The 13,070-nt window shown below is 42.2% G+C and overlaps 1 protein-coding gene across 9 annotated transcripts in view; it reads left to right on the top strand.

Annotated features, from left to right (window-relative positions):
* Positions 1-13,070, top strand: part of ELMO1 (engulfment and cell motility 1) — a 589,784-nt gene that overhangs the window by 231,428 nt on the left and 345,286 nt on the right. For 6 of the 9 annotated variants that reach the window (XM_027539542.1, XM_027539538.1, XM_027539540.1 and 3 more), the window contains 4 exons: positions 952-996; positions 2,042-2,092; positions 4,769-4,891; positions 6,541-6,672. In XM_027539542.1, coding sequence (XP_027395343.1) covers positions 952-996; positions 2,042-2,092; positions 4,769-4,891; positions 6,541-6,672 — 351 coding nt within the window. The remainder of the gene's footprint in view (positions 1-951; positions 997-2,041; positions 2,093-4,768; positions 4,892-6,540; positions 6,673-13,070) is intronic. The other 3 variants (XM_027539543.1, XM_027539544.1, XM_027539545.1) reach the window with 1 other exon arrangement.

Genomic DNA, 13,070 nt, shown 5'->3' with positions numbered 1-13,070 from the left:
TTCTCTCTGATCACGCTCCAGTTCCTTTAAGAGGGTATCGGACTGTTTTATCAAACATTCATTGCCTACTCTGTGTCAGTCATTGTGCTGTGGGCTGGGAATACAAAAATGAAAAGGACAGTCTGTGTGCCCTTGAGAGGACCATACTCTTCTGCAGAAGATAAATATCATAAACAGATCATTATAATAACTGCTCTAGTAGATGTTGGAAGTATATCATTCCTTCTAACTTATTTTAAAACTTTGTAAGTTGATAGACTAATATGGACTTCCCGATGGCTCAGCAGTAAAGAATGCCCCTGCAATGCACTAGACACAGGAGACATGGGTTTGATCTCTGGATTGGGAAGATCCCCTGGAGGAGGAAACGGCAACCCACTCCAGTATTCTTGCCTGGAGAATCCCATGGACAGAGGAGCCTGGAGGGCTATAGTCCATGGGATCACAAAGAGCCAAACACGACTAATTGACTAAGCACATCTATGTCAGGCTAACATAGGCACAGAGGATTTGTGTGTGTGTGCCAATAACGCAATACTTTTATTTTTATAAAAGAAAAGGAATGAAAGGAATGTTGAGCCTTTGTTATTCATCTGGTCCAAGGAAAAAAACAAAAGATGGACTTTTTCTGTTTTGATCATGAAGAAGGCATGCTTTCTTCACCCCGTCGAAGGGCAGTTCCTTCTGGATCACCATTTAACTTATTTCTGAAGGTGTCCTTGTCCTTGCCTTCTTGTTTTCAAGAGGTTGGAAGAGGATTCAGCATTGGATTTTGACTGATGCCGTCTCTAGGCTTTTTAGATCACCGTAGAGTATTTGTACGCGTGTCTCTTTAATGCTGTGGATGAGCAGGGACGTTAACATTAAGCTGTGATGTCTAACAGAGTGCTCCTAATTTCCATCCCTCTCTCTCCTACCTGCTTTCCTTTCTGTGGTGGCGATGGCCGTTAGGTTGGTGTAGACAGCAGTGTTGACATCCTTGAGTGTCCTCTGACTGTAAGTCCCCACGTTCCCTTCGTCAGCACTCAGCAGGCCCTGCGCCCTCATTCTGCTCCTGTCCAGCCCTGCCTGTGCACCCCCTTGTACTTCCTCCCCGTGTTCTGAGTTCCCCTTGCTTTCTACAAGTTTGTTTTGACCTTGATCAAATTCATGGTTGTGTTTTTAAATTACAACTTAGTTTCTTCTCTACTCAGTAAGAGTGGTGACCCTCAAATTACCCCCTTTGCCAATAAACATTCCAGTGACTTCCTGAATATGAGCAGTATTTTTCCTTTTGGATGTTTGTACCCCGATTGCGTCCAACTGTTTAATTTTCCCTTAGTATCTATTTGACAATGTCTAGAAAGAGCATCTGTAAATCATGTCATTTAATAAAATCACCTGCAAAACCTCTATGCCACTCAGATAGGCCAGTGCACAATCTGCCGAACTGAGGCCCAGGGAGACTGGGTGTGGACCTAGAGCATAGCATCTGCCCAGATGTCTGTCCTTTGCTAAAACTTCACTCAATTCATTTGGATAGACTATTAAGCCTTGGGGTATATACTACTCAGTGTTTGGTTTTGCACAGATTCAGATGAAATGGCTTTTAGAAGTCTTAGATCTTTAAAGTGATGGCTGTCTAGTATTGAAATCTCCTAGGCGCAGGCATAAGTTGCCTTGTAGTAACAACTCTCTGCACATATATATTCTAATAAAAGCTGATGAGCCATTTCAGTGGAGAGCCACTGCTCTCATTTGGAGTGTTTGATTTTGATTTAGTACTCACCTTTCCCTGGAAGGAAGAAATTCAAAAAAAAAAGAAAAAAAGAAAGAAGTCACAGGTGCCATATTTCTTTCCTTTGTTTTTGGACATTGCTGTATTATCTAAACAACATTCACAAAGTCAGTTGAGTAGTACTGTCCATTTGAGCCCTTTCTTTGGTAAGAAATACTGCTGATATCCAGTTTTGAAGCACACCCCAGCATAAAGTCATTTGGGGCCACGTGGAAATGTTTCTTTCAAACTGATGCTTTTCTATCTGCGTGTTTTCTTCCACAGGAGATGGCGAATATTTTGGCTCAGAAGCAATTGCGTTCCATCATCTTAACGGTGAGTACCTGTGTGTTGTGAGCACCTTGCTGGGGAGGAAGGGTCTGGTAAGATTTATTGATCTCCTCTTTTGGCTTGGTTTTGTGGTTTGTTCTGTGACTTGCTTCTGTGGCCAAGCAGTGGGAAGTAGAAAGGAAGTAAAAGTGTACTTTTGGAAATGGAATAAATAAAGCTTTCCCCCAGAGATGGCCTTGTGATTGGAGGGCGGGGGTCCCTGGAAGAGAGAAACGCCTTGTGGCAGGTTTATTATAACTCACCAGAGCTTTAGCTTTGTATTTAAGGAAGTTAGGGACTCCCTGACTTTAACAAATCCACCAATATGAGCTAATACCGTTTTTAAGGACGAAACTAGAGAGAAACATATCAGACTCTGAGAGAAGTCCTGAAATTTTGACCATCATTTTCCTGGGCCACTTTGCTACAGAAAGGCAGGAAGGTCAGGCATGAAACCCACTCATTCACTGTAATGCAAAAAATACCTGAAACCTCAGTCAAGAAGAGGCTCTACATGTTATGTTGTGAATGTTTAGAAGTAAATCAGATAGCGAGATTTCCTGAGGCCTTATCTGCTACTTGACTTTTAACTAAAGGCTGAAAGAAACATGTGTGATTGATTCTTCTGCTTACCAAAAAAAGAAAAGAATAAAGATTTATGTGTGTGTAATTCCAAAAAGGAGTTCTGCAAGCATACAGTTACATACACACATACACATACACACACATTCCAATACCATGAGGCCATTAAAAATTAAAAACCTTATGAGGGCAAATAAAATAAATATTCTAGAATCCAAAGCCAATAATAATGACTACAATTTGTCATCAAGTATGATGTTAAACTTCCTGGCTATTAAGGATAAAGAGAAACCATATGAGTGTACTTTTCATTACTTGATAAAAGGGGTACCCCAGGTCTTTGGAGGATGACATATTCCCACCCCCTGGAACTGGAATCTGAAACGGGTATTGTCAGAACATTCTAATATATTCTTTGTCCAAGAATGGTTTTGTAGAAATTGTAGAGGGATTCAAAATACGGTTATTTTTTATACTCACTCTCAATAAAAGTGGAAGCAACAATATTAATCATAGAGAAATGAAGGTATTTGTGTAGGGGGTGGAGGGTGATGAAAGAGCAGAAACCTGGAATTAAAGTCTTAGCCTGTTGTTGATACCGCCTTGGTGTGGCAGTTGAAGTTAGAATGCCCAGAGATGGAGTGGGTGAATTGACTGTAGCTACCATGTCTCAAAGATCAGTTTACTTCAGCGTGACTGTTTTAAATGAGACCTTGATGACTGGAAGTTTAAGATTGGTTGGTATTCTCTGGCAAGAACGTGGAGTGTAGATACTGTTGAGTTGCTAATAAAATAAATAGCCACATGCTTTAGTGCCCATACACTTTGGACATTAAACATATACCAAGAATTAACATTCTCTTGGGAAGATTGGAAGATATGAGGCTTGATTTCTCCCCATCCCATTGCTTGGCTTCCCACCCTCCAACGCACCTAATTTTGGTTCAGCGACTTCCTTCTATGTCTTGTTCTTCACCCCACCTCTCCTTTAATTGGCTGTTTCATCATGGTGCTCAGAGCCAGGCTGTGGAGTCCAGGTTCAGGGCACCCAGAGAAAATTCCTTGAGACAGCAAGACATGGTTGGGCCTAGCAATTCAAAATAACTCATTCGAGTGGGTGTTTCACCTCTTTGACTGGTTGGTTGGCATTTTACAAAGTATTTATTTATTTATTTGCCTGTACTAGGTCTTAGGTGAAGCATGCAGGATCTAATTCCCTGACTAGGGATCGAACCTGGGCCTCCTGCACTGGGAGCACAGAGTCTTAGCCACTGAACCACCAGGAAAATCTCTGGTTGACTGGCATGTTTAAGGCACAACTGTGGTTTCTGCCAAAGCAGATGCATATTAGGTCCAAGTCTTGAATTCCGTTTCAAACCCAGCCCTCGAGGGGACAAAGGCCCACGTATTATAGTCTGCTGCCACTCTTTATATTTATTCCATTTTAGTTCTGTTTCTAAGGGGAAGGGTCATTTTCCAAAAAAAAAAAAATTCACTCACTGCCTTGTTGGGGTAGTGGTCACTGTATAATGTCCACAGTGAATTAATGACAGATCTGATAGCTACTTTGCCTTTGTGTGATGCTTCTAAAGCTTTCCCTGTTTAGATGTGGGATCACTTCTCAGAGACAGCTGTAGGGTAAGAGGATGGCAGAACTGCTTACAGTACATGTATACCATTTATTTTTCTGGCAAGGCAAGCAGGCAAGGAGTGCTTCTGTTGTAGAAATCCACAGCTCTCCTCAAGACGCTCTCATTTTAGGCATACCTTCTCTTATATGGCTGTAATAGCCACCGCATTTCCATTTCCTGCTGCACCTCCACTCTTCCCTGAACACAGTAGGTCTTTCCCCAGTTCTGGCCTAAAGATCAGGAAGCTTATTGGGTCCTGAAATGTAAAGGAAAATTTATACCAGGGTCACCTGTGCACTCATCTTTCTCCTGAAAGTGGTTCCACCCACCTCCATGCCCCGTGCTTCCAAATGAGGTCTTCTGAGGTTCTACTTGGCATCATGATGGGGGTGGGGTGGGTAAATTAGGTTATTTGCTGTTACTTTATTCCTTTGTTTAAAAATGTTTCACTCATGAACCATCTCCCTAGCATGTCATCCGAGCTCAGCGGGCCATCAACAATGAAATGGCACACCAGCTGTATGTGCTGCAGGTGCTGACCTTTAACCTTTTGGAAGATAGGATGATGACCAAGATGGACCCACAGGACCAGGTGAGTGCTCATTAGACAACAGTCAAAGCATATGAGGGAAAGAACATCCTTAAAAGTCTTTTCTTGAGCTTCTTAGAAACCAGGAGGCTTTTGATGATGGTAATATTATTATCATCTCAGAACTTAGGGAAATGGATTTAAAATTTTGGTGAATCTAGAATCAGAGAGGGCTTCTCTGACAGGTCAGTGGATAAAAACTCCTCTTGCAATCCAGGAGACACAGGAGACAGGGGTTCAATCCCTGGGTCAGGAAGATCTCCTGGAGTAGGAAATGGCAACCCACTCCAGTATTCTTGCCTGGAAAATTCCATGGACAGAGGAGCCAGGCAGGCTACAGTCCAAACGGTCGCAAATAGTTGGACATAACTACGTGACTAAACATGCATAGGATCATAGAATAAAATAAATGAAATATTTTGTTATGTATCGAACACATGCATACTCTTTCCTTATTGGATAAGAAAGCCTGACGTCGCATGACTACAAACACTGACTCTTGGCTAGTGCCTTCATTGGTGATAGCTTTGGATTCAAGTCCCCAGGACACAGAGCCACTTGGTAGCTCTGTGTGATATGGCTTCTACAGGCTGAGAGAGTATTTCCATTCTCCAGTGGTCAGAGCCGTGGGTGGAGGTCCCAGGTTACATGTGATTTCTGGGCTTCCATTTCTGTCGGTTGGCTCTCTGCTACAGATCTCTCTAGGTCTCTGGCTGTTGTGCCTGAGAGGTTAAGTCTTGATCCAAAAGGCTCTGGGGGAACTTTACTGTGTGAAGACAGAGTGAGAGGAAACAGCTGGGAGCGCTGCTGTAGCATATTTGCAGCTTAAACAGCGCTGCAGCTTTGGAAAGGAAAACACTCGTTATTGGCACGTGAGGGTCTGATCTCTGGCAGATGTGGATGCACATGCGAAGTGTGTAACCGCCGCAGCACTTCGTTCGTGGCTTGAGGCCACGCGATTAAGAATGATCCAGAGGCTTCCAGCGGCCGTCTAATGTGCCCCACACTTCTGGCAAGGCCAAGTGCAATCATCACAGAAAGATGAGACTGCCTTATGACTTCTAGTTCGAAAGGCAGTGCGTCCAGAGGTGGAACAGCCCTCCCTTCTTGGAAACCTCCTCCTTTTTATGTAAAAGATACATGCCTTTTTCTTATTGTGGTTAAACATGCACCACAGAACCTTTACCGTTTTAACCATTTTTCAGATTTGTCTCTATGAAGTCACTTCTCAGTGGAGTTAGGGGTCCCTTGTCACTTACCTATTGTTCTTAAACCTTATGTACCTCTCACTTTATTTCTGACAGTACAGGACTTCAAGATCCTCTAACTTGGCTTTTTCCAATCAGAAGCCTTCCATCATATTTGGGGCCCTCATTGAGAATGTCACAGGGCAGTTGATACCAGAGGTCCAAGGGGCTTGGCCATGAGGATAATTGTGGAATAAAGCCAAGGCTGACCAGCAGGGAGAGTGGCAGGAGGGGGAAAAAAGTTCACAGAGCTGTAACTTAGAACACTGGTTGCCCTTTATCTGTTTCCCTTTTGCCTGTACCCAATGATTCATTTAGACCCTGGGGAATGAGGGAGTGGATGAAACATCACAGAATGAAGGCAGCTCTCTCTCCCTCCCGTTTTTTCCTTCCTAACCCCTTCAGGCTCAGCGGGACATCATATTTGAACTTCGAAGAATTGCTTTTGATGCAGAGTCTGAACCAAATAACAGCAGTGGCAGCATGGAGAAGCGCAAGTCCATGTACACCCGGGATTATAAAAAACTTGGCTTCATAGTAAGTAAGCCATCTCCAGTAAGCTCTCTCCTTCCAGCACCCGGGGACCTGACCTCAGCCACATAAGCGATGTCTCCTCTGAGCGTGTGGTCCTCCTGTGCCTTACAGAATAGTTTCCACATTTTCCAGATGTTTAGCTGGTTTAAACAGGATCACATGAAAATCTCTTCTGGCTGCAGCGGAATGGAATAACTTGTACAAGTGTGACTAATACTGAGTTTGTTTATTCAGTTCTGATTAAGTGTAACCAAGAGTAGTTAGCCCGGAAAGCATCTAGACTTCGTTAGATCTACTTCACAGGAGGCTGAAAATTCTATTTAAATTAAATGGGTGATGGCAACTGTGGGAGAAATCTTATTTGGGGCTGGTGACTGGGTTATTCACATATGTCGATTCCATATCAAAATCAGATTGAGAGTCTCCTGAAATTTGATCATGGTGTGACCTGCAGTTTATATTGTCCTGAAAGTTTTGTCTTGCTGTGGATGCTAATTAGTCACCACCTAGATTTTCTTTTGACTTGGTTTGCACATCAGAACACAGCCTTGTCCTGAATATAATCTGTTGTTTTTGTTTCTGCTTCCGGTCCAGTTTTGCTTTCATCATTATCACATTTCTATATGACCTTTGGCTTATTAACCTCAAATTCTGCAGGTGTAAATTTGGGTTTCTTTCTACCTCCTTCATAACCAACATAAATCAGACTTTTGTCTTCAGTAATTAGAAATGATCAGGCATTATTTTATAACTGCAAATACTCTTTCCTTGAATATACATACACACACACTAATATTAATATTCATTTGTACACATTGGTATTTATGCTTTATTGTTATTTGGAAAACCTTATCTTTTGTGGGACTTCTTTGAAAATGTTTCCATGTCAGTTATATGCATTGTTTTCATTACTAAAGAGTTGTTATTATATGAGTGTACTACAGTTTATTTAGCCAAGCTCTTTTACTGAGTATTTCAGTGTTTTAAAATTACAGATAAGTCTGCAATTAACATCTGTGCCTCTCAGTATTGATGTACATCCTTGATCATGTCATTAGGATAAATCCATGGAACTGGCATTTCTATGATATATATTTTTAAAGCTTTTGATATCATCAAATTGCTTTCCATAAACACTGGGTAATTTCCACTTTAACCATTGGTGCATCAGAGTAACTTTTTTATAAACCTCTCCAATAATATTTGTAAAACTAGAAAAAAAATAATTTGATGTTATTTCTTATTTACTGGTAGTCTTAACATGTTTTTTCTAAGAAGAACACTTCTGAAGCATTGTATTCAACTTTGCAGCTTGCTTTACAGAGCTTCATTTTTATGTTGTCATATCCCAAGTTTTGACTTTGACATTCCATTTGATCTTTTAGCTGAATCTGTTTGTCTAAATTTTAGCAAAAAGCTCCAAGACTAATGGAGAGGTGAGCGTCCCTGTGCTTGGTGTGTGTCGATGCTCAAGGCTCCGAGGTGGCCCCGGCCCTGCCCTCACCCGTGTGTTGGCAGACTCCATTTGCTAGGGAGTTAGCCGTCGAAAGCTCACACTCTACCTCCCCGACAGTTCCCTCCAGGTTTTACTTTAATGTGTTCAGTGAGGAAAGTGAAAGTGAAAGTTAGTCGCCCAGTCGTGTCTGACTCTATGGGACCCCATGGACTGGAACCTGCCAAGCTCCTGTGTCCATGGAATTCTCCAGGCAAGAATACTTGAGTGAGTTGCATTTCCTTCTCCAGGGGATCTTCTCGACCCAGGAATTGAACCCAGGTGTCCTGCATTGCAGGCAGATTCTTTACCTTTTGAACCACCAGGGAAGCCCCGTGTTGAGCCAGGAGTTATATGCAAATCACCTGGGAAGTTGTGCAAAATCATCCAATCTCTTACCCTTAGGTCATATCAGAATGGCCAGGGCACAGACCAAGGTGTGTACACTTCGAACTGCTTCCCCTCAATCCTGATATTCTGTCCTGGAGGACAGCCTGTGGATAGCATACACTTGAGTTACTGCCATTCATGTTCCTCCTTTTGACTACCTGGATTTCCTCCTTTTAACTACCTGGATTTCTAGTGCATTTGAACAATGTGGAAAATGCAAAGTGAACTCTTTACACACACTGATCCCTGGACACAGTGTGTCTCTGACCCAGGTCCTAGTGGGTTTTGTCGGGGGCAGTTGGGTCCCAGAACACACAGTGTTATCTGTTGTCCTGGGCATGTGTCTGAGGGATGGAGGAGAGAGGGAAGTTGAGGAAAGACCACTCGGTAGGACCTGGATTATCCCAGCTTTTTGTGTTACTGCAGGTCTCTAGGGAGGATTAGACTTAATGAGGGTGGGAGGTATGAGACACCTCCTTTTTTATTTCCATACTTTAGTCCTGTGTGAAATCTCCAGGGTATCCCACAAGCCAAACTCTGAGTGATTTTTCCCAATGAAACTCCATCTGTCATAACACGATTGATAATTCCTTCCACAGTTGGCTTCTGGGGTCTGTCTCTGTCTTAGCTTTCAACGTCTGCTGAGTGTTTTTTGCTTTGTGAGTACTTTATGAAGAATGTTGCATTTTTAAAGTAAAAGTTAATTTTATGTGGTTTTAAGGCCTTCAGCACTTATGTGGCCTCCACTCCAAGGATTTGAAAAGTCATTTAAAAAAACGCAAAAATCTTGAACAGAGAATAACCAAAATGGAGTGTTGATTTCCTTCATATTTCCCTGGTACTTTTCTTTTAGCTTTCAATTTTAGTCCTTCCTTTGAAACTTCTTCCAGGCCACAATCTTGCATCAGGTAATGGAGAAACTGAAAAGACCAGTCATGATTTCTAATGCTAGAAATGATGCAACCACTTTCACAAGCAGAAATTTTCTCTTTTGACTACCTGTCAGCAGAAATACACAGGCCTCACTAATGGAAAGACAGGCTGGTGGTGCCACCTAGAGGCCATTGTGCAAAACGCAGAAAGCTGGTTGAGGACCTCAAGTGTCTGGCCCGGAAAGCTCTGGATGCTGGAAACTGTCCTGGTAAAGGATTCTCTCTGTGCTTCCAAAGGAGGAGTAATCTTGTCTGTAAACTCCTTACCGACCTCCTCCACAATCTGAGATTTGGGTAACCTTTTGGATCTCTTTGAAGAAAATTTCAAGTCATATAAGATTGTTATTCCTCTTTTTTACATCTCCTGAGTAGGCATGCCCAGGAAATGTTAAGTGACAAATTTTTGGAGTTGAGTGAGTCTAGATTTTAATTCCATCCTTCCCACTTAAAAAGCCACTTACTGCTAACGAGCCATTTATTAATAACTGGCCAGTGGGGCAGTTACTTGGGCTTCCCTGGTGGCTCAGTGGTAAAGAATCCACCTGTAAAGCAGGAGACACAGGAGGCGCGGTTTCGATCCCTGGGTTGGGAACATTCCCTGGAGAAGGGCATGGCAACCCACTCCAGTATTCTTGCTGGGAAAAATCCCATGGATAGAGGAGCCTGATGGGCTACAGTCCATAGGGTCGCAAAGAGTTGGACACAACTGAAGTGACTTATCATGCAAGCACGGGGCAGTTACTTAACCTATTTGGGTGTCAGTTTCTTCAGGATGAAACTGGGCAGATACTCTTCTAGTTCGCAGCTGCTGGAGGGCCCTGCTCAAGACCATCTTTTAGCAACTGGCCTTGCACCTGCATGGTGGAGGCACCCAGCAAACGGCACTTCCCTCCCTTACTTTTCGGAGAGCACATATCAAGGAAATCATAGGCAGCTTTTTCAGTTTTCCGAAGTGGAGGGGCCATTGCTCCAACAAGGCAAGAAGAACAGTTTGTTACCGGATAATAAAGCACGACACTTTTGAGAAGGCAGATGGGCCTCACATTTCTTCTCAGTGCAGCATCCCAACAGAGCAGATTTTTCTGGTGAAATCATTCTAAAGTCCCAATGTAAAGTGGCTAAATGGCTTATATGGTTAGTCATAACACAGAAAAGCACTTGCTCTTAACACAAAGCTGCTTATTCTTCCAAGATCTTTTAGTGAATTGTTTCTGAGTTGCAAAATGGACATGCTTATAGATTCCCTGGTAAGAAGAGGGAGTCAAGGATGTCTGGGTTAATACTAATCTTATTGGAACTTCTAAGGAGGAGCATGTGTGCTTCTCAACCTGACAGAAGGCAGATTCACATTTTTAGAATGATTTTATTTTGAAAACACAGGAAATACCTGACTATAATGACCAGGAACTGTGACGAATGCTTTGCATACTCTGAGAAGAGTTGAGTTGAGTTCCTAGCCACAGACCCTTCAGAACGTGACTGTCTTGATGTCAAATTGATAGCTTCTCTATTTGTGGATTTTACCTTTGTCCAGTCTAAAAGGAGATATCTGTAGTTCTTTTTTTGAGCCCTCGTAGACTAAGGCAGATGTCAGAAAATGGAAAAGAGTGGGTTTTTTCCTTAGTTGTCTTTTTCTTCTTCTTGAGCTTGACTGGGGATAAAATAAGCTCATTTTTTAAAAAGAAACTCTTTCTGAACAGCATAATGTGCTTTTAATATGAAGTGTTTTGATAAGCATTTACCTTAACATTGTCAGATGGTCTTAGCAGATAAAAAAAAATGGCTAACGTGATGGTGAAACAAGGTAGTGGGAAAAATATTATTTCAGAATTAAGACTCTTTTAAAATGTAGGTTTTATTGTATTCAGGTATAATAAGGCCAGCCCTGCCCCTGGAGATGGTTGTTGTTGAACAGGCAGGTTGTTATTCATAGATCCCAAGAGGAGGGAGCATGTGACCTCACAGGAACTTAAGGGGGAACTAGGGTCGGTCAGGAGACAGGGAGCAAGGGGAAAGCTAAGGCAATAGCCTTTGTTGTGGTTTCCACGGGAAAGCTAAGGCACAGCGGGTAAGCAGACTCAGAACTGGCTGGTTTGAATAATCTCCCTGAGTTCTGAAGCCTGCATACTACCCTGCGTTGTCCAGTACTTGGCCCTGTGTTCATTAGGGCAGGTGGATGGTGGCCCCGAGTGTAAACACCTGAGAAAGGAGGTTGTTGGGGAAGGAAGGCAGCCTTCTTATCTCTAGAAAGTAGGTCACTCTGCAAAGGGGAGCCCCTCCAATGTCAGCAAGGACCCAAGATTCCAAAGCATCAGAAAATATAAGAAAATGAAAAAACAAATGATGAATACAGATTTATATTCAAATTTTTAAAGGATTTTTTTACCTTCTTGGGTGATAGAAGATACTTATGCACAAGTATAATTATCCATAATTATATATGCAGTGCTTGGTGTCATTTTAATATATTTTTTCTCAAATACAGATGGCAGGATATGAAATGAGATGCATATTTATATATCTCTTCCTCCATCTCCATCTCCATCTCTGTTCCCATACCACAGAAGACAGCGTCTTAGTCTAAGTGCTGCTGAAATCAACAGCTACTAGGAGAGTGTGACATTGGGATTACGCTTGTCCAGGGCTGTCTTTGAGTCTGCCACTCACAGGCTGAGTGATTCCGGCAAGGTACTTGACATTGTCATGTCTCAATTTTCTTATCTTTAAATGGGGCATGTTAGTTGTTTCTGTCTATAGGTTTGTTGTGTGGATTAAATGAGTAAACTCTTACAAATCGTACAGAATGATACCCGGACATAGCAATTTGGACAGTGTTACAGCTACTATTAATATTATTATTGGAATGTTGCGCAGTGTCCCATGACACTGTGAGAGACAATGATGGGGGAATGTGAGCGTTGTAAGTTGCTCCTAGGAAGATAATGAGAAAATGCATGGTTCAAAATAACAAAGATGAGGGAATAATGTGTGCTTGGGAAACTGCAAGAAATTTGTCATGACCAGTGTTCATGTTGTCCTGGGGGCAGAGAAGTAGAGTTGGCATTACAAGCAAGAGACCAATTATAGAGAATTTTAAATTCAGAGGGGTTAAAATAGACAGTCAATCTTCATGGCTTCCATACCTGAATATTCACCCATTCCCTACAATTTATTTGAAATCAGTCATCGTGGGCTTTCACAGTCATTTGCAGACAAGCACATAGTGGCCAAAAAATTGAGTTACTGGGCAGTCTCACGAGATCAGCAAGGGATCTGCTGTCTTATTTCAACTCTTAAACGAGTATCCCTTTTGCAGTCCAGCCAAGGACACATTTTCGAAATGTTGTGCTTTCTCTTGGTGATTTTGCCATTAAAAATGGCCCCCAAACTTTGTGCTAAAGTGCTGTCTAGTCTTCCTAAGTGTAGAGGAGGTGATGTACGTGCCTTACGGAGAAAACCTGTGTATTAGATAAACTGACTTCAGGCATGAGTGACACTGCTGTTGCTGTGAGTTGTGTTAATGAATCAACAATATGCTACATAGTGAGTTTTTAAACAGAAATGCACGCAAAACAAGGTTATATATT

The sequence above is a fragment of the Bos indicus x Bos taurus genome, chromosome 4 (genome assembly GCF_003369695.1).
Source record: "Bos indicus x Bos taurus breed Angus x Brahman F1 hybrid chromosome 4, Bos_hybrid_MaternalHap_v2.0, whole genome shotgun sequence".
Classification (NCBI taxonomy): Eukaryota; Metazoa; Chordata; class Mammalia; order Artiodactyla; family Bovidae; genus Bos; species Bos indicus x Bos taurus.
This window is presented reverse-complemented; position numbering and strand designations above follow the sequence as displayed.